Source organism: Canis aureus, chromosome 16 (assembly GCF_053574225.1).
Source record: "Canis aureus isolate CA01 chromosome 16, VMU_Caureus_v.1.0, whole genome shotgun sequence".
Classification (NCBI taxonomy): domain Eukaryota; kingdom Metazoa; phylum Chordata; class Mammalia; order Carnivora; family Canidae; genus Canis; species Canis aureus.
Window position 1 is genome coordinate 954351 of NC_135626.1, and position 19981 is coordinate 974331.

Sequence of the window (19981 nt, forward strand, 5' to 3'; positions counted from 1 at the left end):
AATAGTGAAACTTGCAAATTCCAAAGATGAAGAAAAGATCCATAAAGCAGCAAGAGACAAGAAATCCCTAACCTTTATGGGGAGAAGTATTAGGATAACAGCAGACCTCTCCACAGAGACCTGGCAGGCCAGAAAGGGCTGGCAGGATATATTCAGGGTCCTAAAGGAGAAGAACATGCAGCCAAGAATACTTTATCCAGCAAGGCTCTCATTCAGAATAGAAGAGATAAAGAGAGATAGAGAGAGATAAAGAGAGAGATAAAGAGCTTCCAAGATAGGCAGAAACTGAATATGGGACCACCAAACCAGCTCTGCAAGAAATTTTAAGGGGGACCCTGTAAAAGAAAGAGGAAGACCTAGGGAATAATCCACAAAACCAGGGGCTGAATAGGTATCATGATGACACTAAATTCATATCTTTCAATAGTAACTCTGAACATGAATGGGCTTAATGACCCCATCAAAAGGTGCAGCATGTCAGACTGGATAAAAAAAGCAGGACCCATCTATTTGCTGTCTACAAGAGACTCATTTTAGACATAAGGACACCTACAGGCTGAAAATAAAAGGTTGGAGAACCATTTACCATTCAAATGGTCCTCAAAAGAAAGCAGGGGTAGCCATCCTTATATCAGATAAACTAAAATTACCCCAAAGACTTTAGTGAGAGATGAAGAGGGACACCGTATCATACTTAAAGGATCTATCCAACAAGAGGACCTAACAATCATGAATATTTATGCCCCGAATGTGGGAGCTGCCAAGTATATCAATCAATTAATAACCAAAGTTAAGACATACTTAGATAATAATACTCTTATACTTGGTGACTTCAATCTAGCTCTTTCTATACTCAATAGGTCTTCTAAACACAACATCTCCAAAGAAACATGAGCTTTAAATGATACACTGGACCAGTTGTATTTCACAGATATTTACAGAACTTTACATCCAAATGCTACTGAATACACATTCTTCTCAAGTGCACATGGAACTTTCTCCAGAATAGACCACATACTGGGTCACAAAGCAGACCTTAACTGATACCAAGATTGGGATCGTCTCCTGCATATTTTCACACCATATGCTTTGAAATTAGAACTAAACCACAAGAAGAAGTTTGGAAGGAATTCAAACACATGGAGGTTAAATACCATCCTGCTAAAAGATAAAAGGGTCAACCAGGAAATTAGAGAAGAATTAAAAAGATTCATGGAAACTAATGAGAATGAAGATACAACCTTTCAAAATCTTTGGCATACAGCAAAAGCAGTCCTGAGGGGGAAATACATTGCAATACAAGCATCCATCCAAAAACTGGAAAGAACTCAAATACAAAAGCTAACCTTGCACCTAAAGGAGCTGGAGAAAGAACAGCAAATAGATCCTACACCCAGCAGAAGAAGAGAATTAATAAAGATTCGAGCAGGACCCAATGAGATAGAGACCAGAAGAACTGTGGAACAGATGAACAAAACCAGGAGTGGGTTCTTGAAAGAATTAATAAGATAGATGAACCAGTACCCCCCCCAAAAAAAGATAGATGAACCATTAGCCAGCCTTATTAAAAAGAAGAGAGAAAAGACTCAAATTAAAAAAATCATGAATGAGAACAGAGAGATCACCACCAATACCAAGGAAATACAAACGATTTTATTTTATTTTTTAATACAAACGATTTTAAAAACATATTATGAACAGCTACACGCCAATGAATTAGGCAATCTAGAATAAATGGACACATTTCTGGAAAACCACAAACTACCAAAACTGGAACAGCAAGAAATAGAACCTGAACAGGCCAATAACCAGGGAGGAAATTGAAGCAGTCCTCAAAAACCTCCTAAGACACAAAAGTCCAGGGCCAGATGGTATCCCAGGGGGATTCTATCAAACATTTAAAGAAGAAACCCTACTCTACTAACACTGTTTGGAAAGATAGAAAGAGATGGAATACTTCCAAACTCATTCTGTGAGGCCAGCATCACCTTTATTCCAAATCCAGACAAAGGCCCCACCAAAAAGGAGAAGTATAGACCATATCCCTGATGAACACAGATGCAAAAATTCTCAACAAGATACTAGCCAATAGGATCCAACATACATTAAGAAGATTATTCACCATGACAAAGTGGGATTTATCCCTGGGATGCAAGGTTGGTTCAACACCTGGAAAGCAATCAATGTGATTGATCATATCAGCAAGAGAAAAAACAAGAACCATATGATCCTCTCAATAGTTGCAGAGAAAGCATTTGACAAAATACAGCATCCATTCCTGATCAAAACTCTTCAGAGTGTAGGGATAGAGGGAACTTGCCTCAGCATCTTAAAAGCCATCTATGAAAAGCCCACAGCAAATATCATTCTCAATGGGGAGACACTGGGAGCCTTTCCCCTAAGATCAGCAACACAACAAGGATGCCCACTCTCACCACTGCTATTCAACATAGTTCGGGAAGTCCTAGCCTCAGCAATCAGACAACAAAAAGAATTAAAAGGCATTCAAATTTGCAAAGAAGAAGTCAAACTCTCTCTCTTTGCAGATGACATGATACTGTACCTAGAAAACCCAAAAGACTCCACCCCAAGATTGCTAGAACTCATTCAGCAATTCGGCAGTGTGGCAGGCTACAAAATCAATGCCCAGAAGTCTGTGGCATTTCTATACACTAACAATGAGACTGAATAAAGAGAAATTAAGGAGCCAATCCCATTTACAAAATGCTTGAAAGATCTAAGTGTGAGACAAGATTCCATCAAAATCCTAGAGGAGAGCACAGGCAACAGCCTTTTTGAACTTGGCCACAGCAACTTTTTGCAAAATACATGTTTCTCTTGCATGAAGGCAAGAGAAACAAAAGCAAAAATGAATTATTGGGACTTCATCAAGATAAGAAGCTTCTGCACAGCAAAAGAAACTGTCAACAAATCTCAAAAACAACCTACAGAATGGGAGAAGATATTTGCAAATGACATATCAGATAAAGGGCTAGTTTCCAAGATCTATAAAGAACTTATTAAACTCAACACCCAAGAAACAAACAATCCAATCATGAAATGGGCAAAAAACATGAACAGAAATTTCACCAAAGAAGACATACACATGGCCAACAAGTACATGAAAAAATGCTCTGCATCCCTTGCCATCAGGGAAATACAAATCAAAAGCACAATAAGATACCACCTCACACCAGTATGAATGGGGAAAATTAACAAGACAGGAAACAACAAATGTTGGAGAGGATGTGGAGAAAGGAGAACCCTCTTGCACTGTTGGTGGGAATGTGAACTGGTGCAGCCACTCTGGAAAACTGTGTGGAGGTTCCTCACAGAGGTAAAAGTAGACCTGCCCTACAACCCAGCAATTGCACTGTTGGGGATTTACCCCAAAGATACAGATGCAGTGAAACGCGAGGACACCTGCACCCCGATGTTTCTAGCAGCAATGTCCACAGTAGCCAAACTGTGGAAGGAGCCTCGGTGTCCATTGAAAGATGAATGGATAAAGAAGATGTGGTTTATGTATACAATAGGATATTACTCAGCCATTAGAAATAACAAATACCCACTATTTGCTTCAATGTGGAGGGACCTGGAGGGTATTATGCTGAGTGACATAAGTCAATCAGAAAAGGACAAACATTATATGGTCTCATTCATTTGGGGAATATAAAAATTAGTGAAAGGGAATAAAGGGAAAGGAGAGAAAATGAGTGAAAATATTAGTGAGGGTGACAAAACATGAGAGACACGAACTCTGGGAAATGAACAAGGGGTAGTCGAAGGGGAAGTGGGTGGGGGGTTGGGGTGACTGGGTGATGGGCACTGATGGGGGCACATGGTGGGATGAGCACTGGGAATTATGGTATATGTTGGCAACATAAACCAAAAAACCAATACAAAAAAAAAAAAAAAGAAACCAAGATCAGACACTTCTTGCAAGATATCCATGAAGGCAAGAGAAACAGACTGACCCACCCAGGTGCCCCTTTACAAATTTTTATTTAAATTCTAGTTAGTTAACATACAGTGCAATATTGGCTTCCAGAGTAGAATTCAGCGGTTCATTACTTACATACAACATACAGTGCTCACCATAACAAGTGATCTCTTTAATACCCATCACCCATTTAGCTCATCTCCCACCTACCTCTTTATTAACCTTAAGTTTATTCTCTACCATTAAGAGTCTTTTATGGTTTCTCTCTCTCTCTGTCTCTCTGTCTCTCTCTCTCTCCCTTCCCCTATGTTAATCTGTTTTGTTAAATTCTACATAGGAGTGAAATCATATGGGATTTGTCTTTCTCTGACTGACTTATTTCACTTAGCATAATACTCTCAAGCTCCATCCACATTGTTGCAAGGGCAAGATTTCATTCTTTTTGATGGCTGAAAAATACTTCATTATACACACACACACACACACACACACACACCACCTCCTCTTTATCCATTCATCTTCAATGGACATCTGGGCTCTTTCCAAAGTTTGGCTATTGTTGATAATGCTGCTATAAACATTGGGGTGCCTGTACCCCTTTAAATCACTGTATTGGTATCCCTGGGCTAAATATGTACTAGTTCAATTGCTGGGTCATAAGGTAATTCTATTTTTTACTTTTTGAGAAAATTCCATATTATTTTCTCCAGAGAAAATAATGGCTCCACCTGTTCGCATTCCCACCAATAGTGCAAGAGGATTCCTCTTTCACTTGCCAACATCTGTTGTTTCCCGTGTTTGTCTCTTTTTTCCTCAGTTTCCCTCTTTGCCATCAACTTGTCTTCTATGTCACTCACTCGTTCTTCCACCTCGTTAACCCTCGTCGTTAGCACTTGTAGTTTGGATTGCATCTCATTCAATTGATTTTTAATTTCTGCCTGATTAGATCTAAATTCTGCAGTCATGAAGTCTCTTGAGTCCTTTATGCTTTTTGCTAGAGCCACCAGTAGCTGTATAATAGTGCTTCTGAATTGGCTTTCTGACATTGAATTGTAATCCAGATTTTGTAACTCTGTGGGAGAGAGGACTGTTTCTGATTCTTTCTTTTGAGGTGAGGTTTTCCTTCTAGTCATTTTGCTCAGTGCAGAGTGGCCAAAAACAAGTTGTATTGGGAAAAGGAGAAAAAGAGAAGAGAGAAAGAAGGAAAGAAAAGAGAAAAAGAAAAAAGAAAAAAGGAAGAAAAAAAGAAAAAAAAAGAAAAGAAAAAGAGAAAGAAAAAGAAAGAAAGAAAAAAAAGGTGGGGGAAGCAAACAGAAATCAAAAAGCAAAAAAAAAAAAAAAAAAGAAAAGAAAAACAAAACAAACAAACAAAAAAAAAACACGGGGGAGTATCTTCTGCTTCTGTATATTTTAAGTCCCTTGACTTCCCCTGGAACTTGTCCGTCTAGCTGGTCTTCTGGGGGAGGGGCCTGCTGTGCTGATTTTCAGGTGTTAGCACTTGGGGGAGCTGTTCTGCCCGCTGCCTGGTGCAGGGCTCAGTGGGGGTTGTTTACCCCGTGAGGCCCCAGGAGGAACAACCACAGTGGTGGCTGCCAGCTCTGCAGCCCTGGAGTCAGCTCCCGCAGTAGCTCCGGAGATCTCCGTCTGCAGGGCCTGGAGGCTCCGGGGCGGGGCCGCTGATCTGCTCAGCTCGGGGCAGGAGCGTCCTTGCTGTCCTGGGCCCTCCCGGCCTCTGCCTGTCCCGGGGGAGGCCGGATCCTGGGCTGTGTCCCGGCGCCCTGTGCTCCAGGGCCTGCCTGTTGGATTCGCTCCCGCCCCACAGCCCCCTCCGCGGAGCCGCCCCCGAGCCCCCCCGAGCTGCTCCGGGTCCCCCATGCGCGCTGCAGCCCTTAGGGAGCTCGGCGCATCTCCCGGGGCGCAGGTGTCTGTTAGTGTCCCCGGGAGCCCGAGGGCATCCCCGCCCTCCTGGGTCCTGCTCCAGCTCCCTGCGAGCCCCTTTCCGCCCGGGAAGGTTGGTGCAGCGCCTGCGTCTCCGGGACGGGGCTCTCCTGTCCTGGGGACACTCGCCCTGGCCTCAGCCCGGCTCCTCGCGGGGCCCCTCCCCCTTGGAGGCCTTTTGTTTCTTTAGCTCTTTTTCCCCATCTTCCGACCTTGATAGAAGCACGAATTCTTCTCACTGTAGCATTCCAGCTGTTCCCTCTTTCAATCTCAGGCCGAATTCGTAGATTTTCAGGATGATTTGAAGGTTATGTAGGTAATTTGGTGGGGACAGGTGACTTGGGGACCCTCCTCTTCCCCCATCTTGCCCCTCCTCCTCTGTAAGTAGAATTCTGAGCAGCAACGCCTCCTTCTGTCTGGACATGCAGATGTTGTCTTAGACTCAAGTCAGTTGGATTCACAAGACACAGACATTTTGGGAGGTGAAGATAATTTTTGTGAGGTGATAGGAAGCATCATCCCTAATCTTCTCATTCTCACCTCTGCACCTTCACAATTTTCCAAAGATATTCTTATACTGTCCCTTATTTTCAGATGAAGCACACATTTGCCTGGTATTAATCTATACTGTACATCAGTACTGATAGTCCCAAAGCGTTTGCTCATTATCTCCAGGTCACTCAACTTCTTTTAAGGGTGAGGTATAGGAAAAAAAAAAAAAAAAGGGTGAGGTATAGGGCAGGCTGGGTGGCTCAGTGGTTTAGCGCCACCTTCAGCCCAGGGAGTGATCCTGGAGACCCAGGATTGAATCCCGTGTCAGGCTCTCTGCATGGAGCCTGCTTCTCCCTCTGCCTGTGTCTCTGCCTCTCTCTCTTATTCTCTCATGAATAAATAAATAAAATTTAAAAAAAAGATTGAGGTATAGTTTATATACAGTAAAATAATGCAAATCCTAAGTGTATAGCCTTTTACTGATGATTTGTTTATCTAATTCCTGTTGATGAACGTTGGAGTTGTTTTTAGTTTGTTCTATTATGAATAAAACTCCTGTGAATATTTTGTACAAGATTTTTTTATAGACACATGGTTGCTGTATGTTTAATTTAATTTTATTTATTTATTTTTTAATTTTTTTTATTTTTATTTATTTATGATAGTCACAGAGAGAGAGAGAGGCGCAGAGACACAGGCAGAGGGAGAAGCAGGCTCCATGCACCGGGAGCCCGACGTGGGATTCGATCCCGGGTCTCCAGGATCGCGCCCTGGGCCAAAGGCAGGCACCAAACCGCTGCGCCACCCAGGGATCCCTGTATGTTTAATTTTATTAAGAATTGCCAAACTGTTTTCCAAAATAATTACAGAATTTCATATTTCCACCATCAATATATGAGAGTTTCAGTTGCTTTAAATCCTACAAAAATGTTGTATTTTCTTATTATTGTAGTCATTCTATTGAGTGTTCAGTGGTATCACATTGTTACTTTAATTTACATTTCCCTGATAATTAATGATGTTGAGTGTCTTTCACATGCAATATTGGCCATTCAAATATCTTATTTTGTAAGGTGTCTGCTCAAATTTTTTGAATACTTTTTAAAAATTTAAATTCAATAATTAACATATAGTGTATTATTGGTTTCAGAGGTAGAGTTCAGTAAGTCATCAGTTGTATTATATACATACCCATTGCTCATTACATTATGTGCCCTTCTTAATGGCCATCCCCCTGTTACCCCACCCCCCCACCTCCCATCCAGCAACCCTCAGTTTGTTTCCTCTGGTTAATAGTCTATTATAGTTTGTCTCCTTCTCTGATTATATCTTGTTTTATTTATTTTTAAATTTTTGTCCACTTTAAAAAATTAGATTGGGGGTGCCTGGGTGACTTAGTTAAGTGTCTGCTTTGGGGTCAAGTCATGATCCTGGGGTCCTGGGATCGAGCCCCACGTAGGGCTCTCTGCTCAGTGCAGAGTCTGCTTCTCCCTCTGCTTGCATTCTCTCTCTCTCTCTCAAATAAATAAATAAAACCTTTAAAAAATAAAAAATAAAAATTAGATTATATACTTTCACTTTTTGATTTGTATAGGTTTATATATTTTGAGTATGTCTTTTGTCAGATATATGTAGTGTGAATATTTTTTCCATTTTCACTTCTTAATATGACTTTTGATGAGCAGAAGTTTTTAATTTGGTGAAATTCATTCAATAATTTTTCTTTTGTGGTTAGCCATTTTGTTTCTTGACTAAGAAATCTTTACTCATGTCAATACACTTTTATAATATTTTTGGTTTAAAATTTTTTTAATACTTTTAGTCCTCACATTTAAGTCTATGAGCCACTTTGAATTCATTTTTGTATATGGTGTGGAATAAGGAGTCAAGGTTAATTATTTTTTATGTGCATATCTGGTTGTCCCAGCATAATTTATTGAATGGATCTTCCTTTCTCCACTAAATTGCATTGACACTTTGCCAAAAATCAATTGATTATATAACTAAGGATTTATTTCTGTGTTCTCCATTCTGTTACCTTGATCTATTAATGTATTCTTATAAAATATTATGCTATATTAATTTAGCTTTTGAAGTCTTAAAATTTGGTAATGTATTTTCTCCAACTTAGTGATTTTTCTTTAAGATTGTCTTGGCTATTTTAGGGCATTTTCATCTTCATTTAAATTTTAAAATGGGCCTGTCAATGTGCAAGGACAATGACCAGGTTCCTGTGCTCAGGCCTGGAGTAAAGTGGGTAGAATCAGCGTTCTCTCTCCTATAACCTACACAGTGGCAACCTGGCCAAGTTCGGTGCAGGGTATCTATAGACTGTGGTTGGGGAGGAGGTCACAAAGGAACACAAATTACATTGACCTCTTGTTTCTCACTGAAAACACTTGATGCAGTAGGACAATGCCAGTATATCTTTAAACTTTCACAAGTTTTGGCACCTAGAATGCTATATACTATAAAATTATCATTCAAGTGAAAGAGCCAAATAATGACATGTTTCAGATATGCATGCAAATAGAAAGTTTCTCCTCTTTGGACTTTACAAAGAAATTCTCTCACCATTATATTAGTCATCTGATTTATTAATGGGCTTACATTCCATATACTATACATATTTATTTAAACAAATAAGAGATTATAAATGTATGTTAATTGGAAATCCTCTCCGTCTCTGTCCCCTACTGCATTACATTCTTACTGCATTGTCTATACCCACATATATATTTATGTAATCTTTAAAAACATAATGAATTCATACTTTCATACTTGTTACATATCTTGAGTTTTTTACCTAATGGCTTTCGAAGAATAGACATCCATTTGATTCTTTCAAGTTGCTGCGTATTCTTACACATAATTTCCCCATCTTTATTAATAGGGTTTTAGGTTGTTGCCAATTTTTACCTGTCATAAACAGGAAATCACTGAAAAATATATTTCAATATCCAATATATTTTTATGGTAGTATTTCCATAGGTTAGAATCCTAAAAGTGGGAGTTTCTAGAATAAAATATTAAATCACATATTTCTAAACACCTAGCTTTAGGGATAGATGGGAGAAAGAAAGGTTCCAATGTCTCCATTGTGAAATAGATAACTTTCATGTAATCATCTTGGTTCTTGTTCTTTCTGGCCATTACCATTTTTAAATTGTATAGTAAATAAATAAGAGGCAATTAAAAGAAATAAAGCCACAGAGAAACAATCAAGAATAGAAAGATGAGAGAAAAGGCAAAAACTTAATTTTTAAGCAAGAAACAGTTTTATGAAAGAGAATATTAAGGAATTATAAAAATACTCATAATAAGAAAAGTAGCTAAAATGTAACTCCTTTCCTCACTTTGCCCCTCTCCTTCCATTCTTTTCCTCCTGAAATGTTTGTCAAAGTATTCAACCGCTGTTTTCAGCAATATACTGAAATGTGAAGGATTTTAGAGGGTAAGTCTTAATAAATGGAGAGCAATTTGTTCAGGATATATTGTCAACATATGATTAGTTTAAAGCAGTATTTGGAAGATAAGAACATGATGAATCTTTGTGGAAAAGTGGAGGAATAGTGAGGAGAAACTTGATGATTTCAGCAGTCAGGGATAATTGGTCAGCTGACATCAATAGATGTGAGCGCCCACAATAGGCTTGTCTCACTTAGGTTAAAAAAGCTAAACTCCAACCGTTCGATTGTTCACCAAGGTCTAGTAGGGACCAGATTCCAGTGGAGCAGATTTCACTTGTGAGTTTGTCAAGACGGTGTTGCTTGAGAATTCCACCTGCCCATCAGCTTCCTTAGGCTCTGTTTCAGGTCTTTGTTTCTCAGGCTGTAGATAAAAGGGTTTAGCATGGAGGAAAGAACTGTGTAGACAATTGTTGCTATGTGGTCCCTGGCACTGTAGGTGGACAGGGGCTGTAAATAGACATAGAAGATGCTTCCATAAAAGAGTGTGACCACGGTGAGGTGAGAGCCACAGGTGGAGAAGGCTTTGCGTTTCCCAGCAGCTGAAGGGATCTTAAGAACTGTGATGAGAATTCGTACATAAGAGAGAGTGATGCACAGAAATGGAGTCACCAAAACAACAGAACCTTCTGATATTATCACAACTTCGTTGACAAATGTGGAGGAACAGGACAATTTCATCAAGGGACTGAGGTCACAGAGGAAGTGGTGGATGACATTGGAGTCACAGAAAGTGAGACCGTTCAGTAGCAGTGTGTGTACGAGTGAGTGGAAGTGGGGAAGTGAGCAGGAAAAGGCCACCAGCAGGACACAGCAGCGGCGGTTCATGGTGGTGACGTAGTGGAAGGGGTCACAGATAGCCACATAGCGGTCAAAGGCCATGACTGCCAGAAGGCAGCTGTCGGTGTTGCCCAGAGCATAAATGAAATACATCTGTGTCAGACACCCAGCATAGGAGATGGTCTTCTTAGAAAGGAAGTTCACTAGCATCCTGGGGACAACAGTTGTTGTAAAGCAAATATCAGTGAAGGACAGGAAACTCAAGAAGAAATACATGGGGGTCTGGAGCTGGGGATCAGAATGGATGGCCAGGATGATGAGTAGGTTCCCTATTATGGTGATCAGGTACATGGTGAGGAAGAGGATAAAGAGTGGCTTCTGGTCCTCAGGCTGGAAGGAGAGTCCCAGGAGAATGAACTCAGAGACACTGCTGGTTTGGTTGACCCTTGCCATTGGCTTCGGCCTAGTTATATAAATGAAGTTTTGTTATTTACCTTACTCCAAGTCCAGAACCCAGTTAGTCTTTGTTTTCTCTGTTTGGTCACAATTAGCTGCTGTGCAGGGACAGCTTGTCAATCTCATGGTCCTTGATGTGGCCTTCGCTTCCCAACTTCCCTTCCCAAATCCATGGCATCACAAGGCCTTATAGTGAAGGTTGGAGGGGCAGAAGAAGAGTTTTCCTTTAGAAACTATCAGAGATGGGGGATCCCTGGGTGTCTCAGAGGTTTAGCGCCTGCCGTCGGCCCAGGGCATGATCCTGGAGTCCCATGTCGGGCTCTCTGCATGGAGCCTGCTTCTCCCTCTGCCTTTGTCTCTGCCTCTCTCTCTCTCTGTGTCTATCATGAATAAATAAATAAAATCTTTTTTTTTTAAAGAAACTATCAGAGATGGACCTCACCGATTCCAGTTCATTAGTTCCTATTCCATGGAAGCACTGTTCCCTTGCTAGAGATTTAGCAATAAAAACAGGCAAATCCTTGTCATTATGTAGCTCCTGTCCTAGATGGGGAGTCAGATCATTGACAAACAACATAAAACAGTGTATAAGGGATAGAGATGGACGAGGGATGAGTTTGCCAAAATATAAACAGGGAAAATCTAGGGGGAATGTTGAACCTGTTTCAGCAAAGTGAGCTCTTTCTCCTTTGGGTGCAGGATAAGGGATTCCTCTTCCTTAGCCCATGTCATGCTGTCATCACTGGTCTGGGCACATGTCTGTTTTTCTGTAAATTAATTTTTCTTTCTTTAATATTTTGTCCTAAATCACATTTGTATAGGATGGGTACCCATTATTGAGTATTCAACTCATGCTTTATAATTCACCAGTCATGTGGATGCAACAATACCTATGAAAACATTAATTTTTTATATATTAAGAATTTATGTACATATGTATGCTTTTTTCAATCATATCCAGTTACCTAGTGATGGACATCAATGCGGCCTCTAATTTTTTTTGTTGATACCACAAAAAGCTCTTCAGTGAGAGATATTATATAAGCCAAGTGTTTTATTTATTTTATTTTATTTTATTTTATTTTATTTTATTTTATTTATTTATTCATGAGAGACACAGAGAAAAAAAAGGTAGAGACACAGGCAGAGGGAGTAGCAGTCTCTCTTCAGGAGCCCAATGTGGGACTCTATCCGGACCCCTGAGCCGAAGGCAGATGCCCAACCACTGAGCCACCCAGGCGTCCCAAGCCAAGTGTTTTAAATTAATTTTTAAATGGTCAGCATATTCATCCATACCTCATTAATAGAGATTTCCTTTTTCTATTTTAAGATTTTCAAGTATTTTCAGACATTGGTTATTTATCTATTCCTTATTACCATAAAAAGCTCTACAATGGCCATGGGTGTATCTCCAAAATGTTTGAAATAATTTTTTCAGAAGCACCATAATCTTTCACACCTTTTCAATGGTCTTTTCACATTGGAATTTTCAGACATTACAATTTTTATTCTATATTAATATATTAACTTATTGAACATTGAAATATTAATATATTAATTAATTTATAAAGCAAATGCTGTAATTGCATTAACAAATGATGTCATGTATATAATAGTGGTTACACTTCATAATACTGTTTTTCATATTTGGAATTTGCTAAGACAGTAAATGATAGAAGTATGCTTACATTTTAATTGTAAATTACTAAACATCTTTAAACCTCAATTTTACCATGTATAATATTGGATAGAAATATCCTTGTTATTGTGAGGATTTAGTGAGAAATGCATCTAAAGCACTCAGCAGAGAGACAAACATATGTGAATACTCAAGAGAAACTTATTTTTTTGAGAAAGAGAGGAGAAAGGGGAAGAAGGATAGGAAGAGAGAATATCTTATGTAGGCTCCTGGCACATCATGGAGCCCAACTTCAGACTGCAATCTCCCAACCCTGAGATCATGATAAATCAAGAGTCAAACCCTTAACTGACTGAGCCACTTAGGCACCCCAACTCAAGAGAAACACTTGATCATCATCAGACTCAGTGTCACCTTCCCTTATCTGATATTAGTGGTTGTCCTCAAAATCAGTCAACTCACCTGCTTAAAATACACCCCTCCCTGAAAATAACGGAAGGGAGAAGAAATGTGTGGGAAATATCAGAAACGGAGACAGAACGTAAAGACTGCTAACTCTGGGAAACGAACTAGGGGTGGTAGAAGGGGAGGAGGGCGGGGGGTGGGAGTGAATGGGTGACGGGCACTGGGTGTTATTCTGTATGTTAGTAAATTGAACACCAATAAAAAAAAAATAAAAATAAAAATAAAATAAAATACACCCCTCCCTGCCAAGTTGTCAGACTAATCTCATGATTTTGCAAGATCTAACGGAAGGATTATTTGTGTATGCATTGAGTGATTTGAACAAACCTGTAGTTAAAGTTAATAACAATAACCAATGTTACTAAAATTCTACTACGTGTGAAGCTTGTGCTAAGCACTTCACGAATCCCATGATGAGGGATCACAAGGCATGTGTTTGTTTGAATTTTAAGATTTTATTTATGGCCCTTTCACGAAGATGGTGCCGAAGGCGAAGAAGGAAGCCCCTGCTCCCCAAAGCCGAAGCCAAAGCAAAGGCTTTGAAAGCTAAGAAAGCAGTGCTGAAAGGCGTGCACAGTCACAAAAAAAAGAAGATCCTCACATCACCTGCATTCCAACAACCCAAAACCCTGCGTCTCCGAAGACAGCCCAAATATTCTCGAAAGAGCGTCCCCAGGAGACACAAGTTTGATCACTATGCCATCATCAAGTTCCCCCTAACTACTGAGTCAGCCATGAAGAAAATAGAAGACAACAACACACTTGTGTTCATTGTGGATGTCAAAGCCAATAAGCACCAGATCAAACAGGCTGTGAAGAAGCTCTATGACATTGATGTGGCCAAGGTCAACACTTTGATCAGGCCTGATGGAGAGAAGAAAGCATATGTTCGACTGGCTCCTGACTACGATGCTTTGGATGTTGCCAACAAAATTGGGATCATCTAAACTGAATCCAGCTGGCTATAAATCTAAATATAGATTTTTTCACCATAAAAAAAGATTTTATTTATGTATTTATGTATTTATTTCAGAGAGAGCGAGCACAAACTGGGATGGGGCAGATGGAAGAAAACAATAGTTTTCTTTTTTAAAAATTTATTTTCTTGGGGGATACCTGGGTGGCTCAGTGGTTTGGCGCCTGCCTTTGGCCCAGGGCACGATCTTGGAGTTCCGGGATCCCACGTCGGGGTCCCGGCATGGAGCTTGCTTCTCCCTCCTCTTGTGTCTTTGCCTCTCTCTCTCTCTCTCTCTCTCTCTCTCTCTCTATATATATATATATATATATATATATATATATATATACATATATATAATAAAAATAAATAAATAAATCTTTAAAAAATTTTTCTTTTTAACTGATGGTGTTTTGCTTCCACCAAATCCCGCAGTGTAGACTATCTAGAGGTCAAATTGGATTGGACTGAAAACCAAAAGCTGCATGGAGGTTTTAGTTGGACCCCAAGACTGCCTAATCCATGAAATATTTGAAACTCTCAGGAAGGAAAGAGTAAGTGACTTTGGTCAAGCACAAGCTTGACCAATGTCAAGCAGGTGACCAACTTACTGAAGCTCACCTCCAGATCCAGATGCTCCTTTTACCTTCCCCACGTCTCCAGAAGCTGATCTGCGCACATTTGCTACTCGGCTGCCAATCTTCCTCTCAGCCAAGCACAGCCGCCTCACGTTTCTCCCATGACAATCTTGGTTGATGAACAAGGAGATGAATAGGAAAGGCAGGAAGCTGATATGCTACTTTAAAGGGATAGCATGTTTCCCCTCCCTGGCCTCCAACCTCTAATGTCTGGTTCCTAGCATGCTGCTGCTTTCTCAGTTCCCCATCTCAGAAGGCAAAGATGCCCTGACTCAGGGGACAAGGACCCTCCTGATTGTGAAAGCCCAGGCAGTGTCTCCTGAGTCTGAGCTCTGGTTTGCTGGCCTCGGGGGCCCTTGTTAGGTTGAAGGAGTTGTGGTGTGATGACTTCTCAAGGGAGCTGGTCCTGTGATTGCTCTAAGCAGAGCAAGCCGACTGGGGATGACACATAGTAGGGCTGACCCCAGGGGATAGGGGAGCCCTGAGGCTTCCTGTTTTGATTATGGTACTCATCCTAAAACTTCATAACCTCAGCACAACATCTCAAAGGTGTGTAAGTATTCCCAACTCTGGGTTATCAAGGGTGAACAAATATTATGTTGGTGAATATTTTTATGTTTGGGGAAACAGGTGTGGACCTTGGTGTATTCTAGAACTGGGGAGGTTGCAGTTTTCAAGGGATTCAGTGAGGGTAGATCAGTGGTGTGTGCTGTGTTCCAGTATCTTGGCAGGCATCTAGACTAGCTTTTTTTCTATATGGGATTAGCTTAATGTTAGTTTACGTATACTTAAAGCACAGGGTATGGCAGTGATTGTTGTCATGTTTAGTAAAGGGGCTTTGGAAAAATAGTGTTGGTGTTTCACAGTTAGGCTCAGAAAATTCTTTGAAGGTTAGTGATAAGGAAAGAAGATATTTAGAGCATTGTGGCCTTGCCAGTAAGTTAGTTGCTTTTAATAATTTACACTATAGAGGTTCCTCACAAAGTTAAAAGTTCAACTACCCTACAACCCAACAATTGCACTACTAGATATTTAAAGACACAAATATGGTGATATGAAGGGGCATATGCACCCCAGTATTTATAGCAGCAATGTCCCCAATTACCAAAATGTGGAAAGATCCCAGATGTCCATTGATGATGAATCAATAAAGAAGAAGTGGTAAATATATGCAATGGAATATTACTCAACCATCAGAAAGAATTAAATCTTGTCACTTGCCATGACATGGATGGAACTAGAGGGTATTATGCTAAGCAAAATAAGTCAGAGAAAGATAAATACTATATGATTTCACTCATATGTGGAATTTAAGAAGCAAAACAGATGAACATAGACAAATGGAAGGGAAAATAAAATAAGATGAAAACAGGGATGCAAACCATAGGAAACTCATAAATCTAGGAAACAAACTGAGGGTTGCTGGAAGGAAGTAGGTGGAAGGATGGGATAATTGGGTAATGGGCTAGGGAGGCACTTGATTTAATGAACACTGGGTATTATATCCAACTGATGAATCACTAAATTCTACACCTAAACTGATAAAAGAAAAAAAGAGGGGAAAAAAGAACAAAGAAACAAAATAAGATAAAAATTGGGAAGGAAGTAAACCTTAAGAGATACTGAACTCTAGGAAACAAACTAAGTGTTGCTAGAGGGGAGGTGGGTGAGGGGAAGGCATAAGTGGGTAATGGACATTAAGGAGGGCACTTGATTCAATAAGCCCTGAGTGTTATATGCAACTGATGAATCATTGAATTCTACCTCTGAAACTAATAAAAAATTTAGAAAAGAAAAAAAATAGATGGTAAGTACAAAATTGACTTAATTCAACTTTGTAAGAATTGAACTAGATAGGGGGATCCCTGGGTGGTTCAGTCGTTTAGCGCCTGCCTTCGGACTAGGGCATGATCCTGGAGTCCCGGGATCGAGTCCCACATCAGGCTCCCTGCATGGAGCCTGCTTCTCCCTCTGCCTGTGTCTCTGCCTGTCTCTTGTGAATAAATAAATAAAATATTTTTTTAAAAAGAATTGAACTAGATGATAATAATTTAAAGGGAAAATGATAAAAAAATAAAATACTAGCCTTACCAAATGCAAAAAAAGAACAACAAAAACCAAGTTACTCAGCCTCTGTATATCTGGGTTTTCATCTGAAGAATGAGGATAATGACTATTCCTGGCACTAAACCAGATAGAAAATTGCCCTTGGGTTTTTACACAGAGAATATTGTGTATCACGGTGAACATCATCCATTACAATGTATAGGAAATGAAACACATTCTGTTGTTGCCCTCAATGTAAATCAATGTCTCACACAATACATATGTGTCTTTTTACTTAACCTCCAGCTTAAGTGTTCAATTTTAATCTACATTTTAGAGCGGCAGGACAAAGACGGAAAGCCCTGGATTTGAGTCCTGTCTCCTTCTCCTCTTACTAGTCATGTGGCCGTGATTTCTATTCATTCATTCAACTCTTTCTTTCTTCCTCTCTTTCTTCCTTACTTCCTACCTCCCTCCATCTCTCTCTCTTTCCTCTTTCTCGCTTGTTCTTTCAGTCATTGTTTCTTATACTTACTTATTCCAGCTTTATTGATATATAAGTGACATGTAACATTGTGTAAGTTTCAGGGGTACAATTTAATGATTTGAAATATGGATATATTGTGAAATTTTACCATAGTCATGATAGCTGTAATATCCATTACTTCACAAGTTACAACATTTCTGGTGTGATGAAAACTTTAAAAATCTACTCTCTTAGTAACTTGCAGATATAAAATACAGTCTTATTAACTATAGTCACCATGCTGTAAGTTACATCCTCAGAACTGATTCATCTTATACCTGAATAAGGACCCAGAGGCAACTCTGGCCCCTGCATGCTTGCCTGATCAGTGGTGTGCTGAACTACTAAGTCACTTAGCTAATCAAGGCTAAGAGTTCGGCTTGTGTTCATTACAGAAACCTGGATAATCCTTCTGTCAGCAATAGAGAAGAAGGAAGAGGCATGATCTCTGTATAAACTGACATGCCAGACACATTATTTGCTTTGGTGGAAGTTTCAAATTTAGGAAACTCCCAATCTCTCTATTTCTGCCTCTCTTCTCATCCTAAACTACTTTAAAGACTTTCAAAAAGCTAGCAAAACTGATTACAGAAGTTTATTAATGTATGAAGAATACTAAGGAGATCAAAGTAATTGAACAGGTATGAATTAGTACCAGAAATTTTTGTGAAAAGCAGAGGTTTCAATAGCACTTAGAGGGAAAGAAAAAGATGTGGTTTTCTGGAGATGAAAAGAAGAAAGAGAGAGGTAGATATGTGGAAATGGAATCTAGGAACTTGGTAGATCTTGAGCCTATTACTGAATCATAATTGTTTCAATTATTGATGGTTGCAAATGTAAAGAAATGGATATCATTCAACAAGCATGACACATATGAATTATACCTACTGTCCAGGGGAAACAGGGTCCAGAGGAGCAGAGACCCTCATGAGCATGTTCCCAGAGAATCTGGCTAGGACTTCCACCTGCCCATCAGCTTCCTTAGGCCCTGTTTCAGGTCTTTGTTTCTCAGGCTGTAGATAAAAGGGTTTAGCATGGAGGAAAGAACTGTGTAGACAATTGTTGCTATGTGGTCCCTGGCACTGTAGGTGGACAGGGGCTGTAAATAGACATAGAAGATGCTTCCATAAAAGAGTGTGACCACCGTGAGGTGAGAGCCACAGGTGGAGAAGGCTTTGCGTTTCCCAGCAGCTGAAGGGATCTTAAGAACTGCGATGAGAATTCGTACATAAGAGAGAGTGATGCACAGAAATGGAGTCACCAAAACAACAGAACCTTCTGATATTATCACAACTTCGTTGACAAATGTGGAGGAACAGGACAATTTCATCAAGGGACTGAGGTCACAGAGGAAGTGGTGGATGACATTGGAGTCACAGAAAGTGAGACTGTTCAGTAGCAGTGTGTGTACGAGTGAGTGGAAGTGGGGAAGTGAGCAGGAAAAGGCCACCAGCAGGACACAGCAGCGGCGGTTCATGGTGGTGACGTAGTGGAAGGGGTCACAGATAGCCACATAGCGGTCAAAGGCCATGACTGCCAGAAGGCAGCTGTCGGTGTTGCCCAGAGCATAAATGAAATACATCTGTGTCAGACACCCAGCATAGGAGATGGTCTTCTTAGAAAGGAAGCTCACTAGCATCCTGGGGACAACAGTTGTTGTAAAGCAAATATCAGTGAAGGACAGGAAACTCAAGAAGAAATACATGGGGGTCTGGAGCTGGGGATCAGAATGGATGGCCAGGATGATGAGTAGGTTCCCTATTATGGTGATCAGGTACATGGTGAGGAAGAGGATAAAGAGTGGCTTCTGGTCCTCAGGCTGGGAGGAGAATCCCAGGAGAATGAACTCAGAGACACTGCTCGCTTGGTTGGCTTTCTCCATGTCAAAAAGCCAAATGAAACAGAAGATCTTACCAGTTGATGAACACACATTTCTTCCATAAATGTAATCACAAACAAGCCCATAACCATGTGTCTTCATACCTTTACTTCCCTCCCTTAAACTCATGAGTAGCTACCATGTGAGCACCTTGTCAACTTTGTGGTGCTTGATCCTGCCACCTGAGCTTTCAGACTTTACATGTTTCTGGTGTTGATAGTATGAACTTGGGGAATAATTTTCCTTCAGAAACAGAGTTTAATTAATTCAGTTTAATATTAAATCTTAACAATAGTTGTTTATTGGTTACCAACTTTGTAAAAAATACTCTTCTGGGAGTAGGGACACCACTGTAAAAAAGGGAGAGACAAGCCTGTCTTTGTGAAATCTGCATTCTAATGAGGATCTATCTATCTATTTATCTATCTATCCATCATCAAAAAGTTCTACATGCTTAATGAAAAATAAACTACATAAAGGGAGAGATACTGCCAAAGGTAGGGTGGAGAATTTAAATTAGATTAGATGGTTTCATTTTTCTCTGTCTATATCAAAACAAATTTTCAGTTATGTCATGCTAAGCTTTATCTTTGAATCTCCTTGTCAGAAATTGTGTATTTGGGGGAGGAGGGGCAAGATGCCGGAAGAGTAGGGTCTCCAAATCACCTATCCCCACCAAATTACCTAGATAACCTTCAACTTACCCTGAAAATCTACGAATTCGGCCTGAGGTTTAAAGAGTGAGCAGCTGGAATGC

At 40.0% G+C, this 19981-nt stretch overlaps 2 protein-coding genes and 1 pseudogene across 2 annotated transcripts; 1 reads left to right on the forward strand and 2 right to left on the reverse strand.

Annotated features, from left to right (window-relative positions):
* Window positions 1–10128: 10128 nt before the first annotated feature.
* Window positions 10129–11073, reverse strand: LOC144285209 (olfactory receptor 1L8-like). Its single transcript, XM_077850400.1, has one exon. The coding sequence runs from the start codon at window positions 11071–11073 to the stop codon at window positions 10129–10131; it is 945 nt and encodes a 314-aa protein (XP_077706526.1).
* Window positions 11074–13658: 2585 nt separating this feature from the next.
* Window positions 13659–14133, forward strand: LOC144285210 (large ribosomal subunit protein uL23 pseudogene; annotated as a pseudogene).
* A 4164-nt stretch (window positions 14134–18297) lies between these two features.
* On the reverse strand, window positions 18298–19227 carry LOC144285211 (olfactory receptor 1L8-like). The gene has a single exon (XM_077850401.1). The coding sequence runs from the start codon at window positions 19225–19227 to the stop codon at window positions 18298–18300; it is 930 nt and encodes a 309-aa protein (XP_077706527.1).
* Between the last annotated feature and the right edge of the window lie 754 nt (window positions 19228–19981).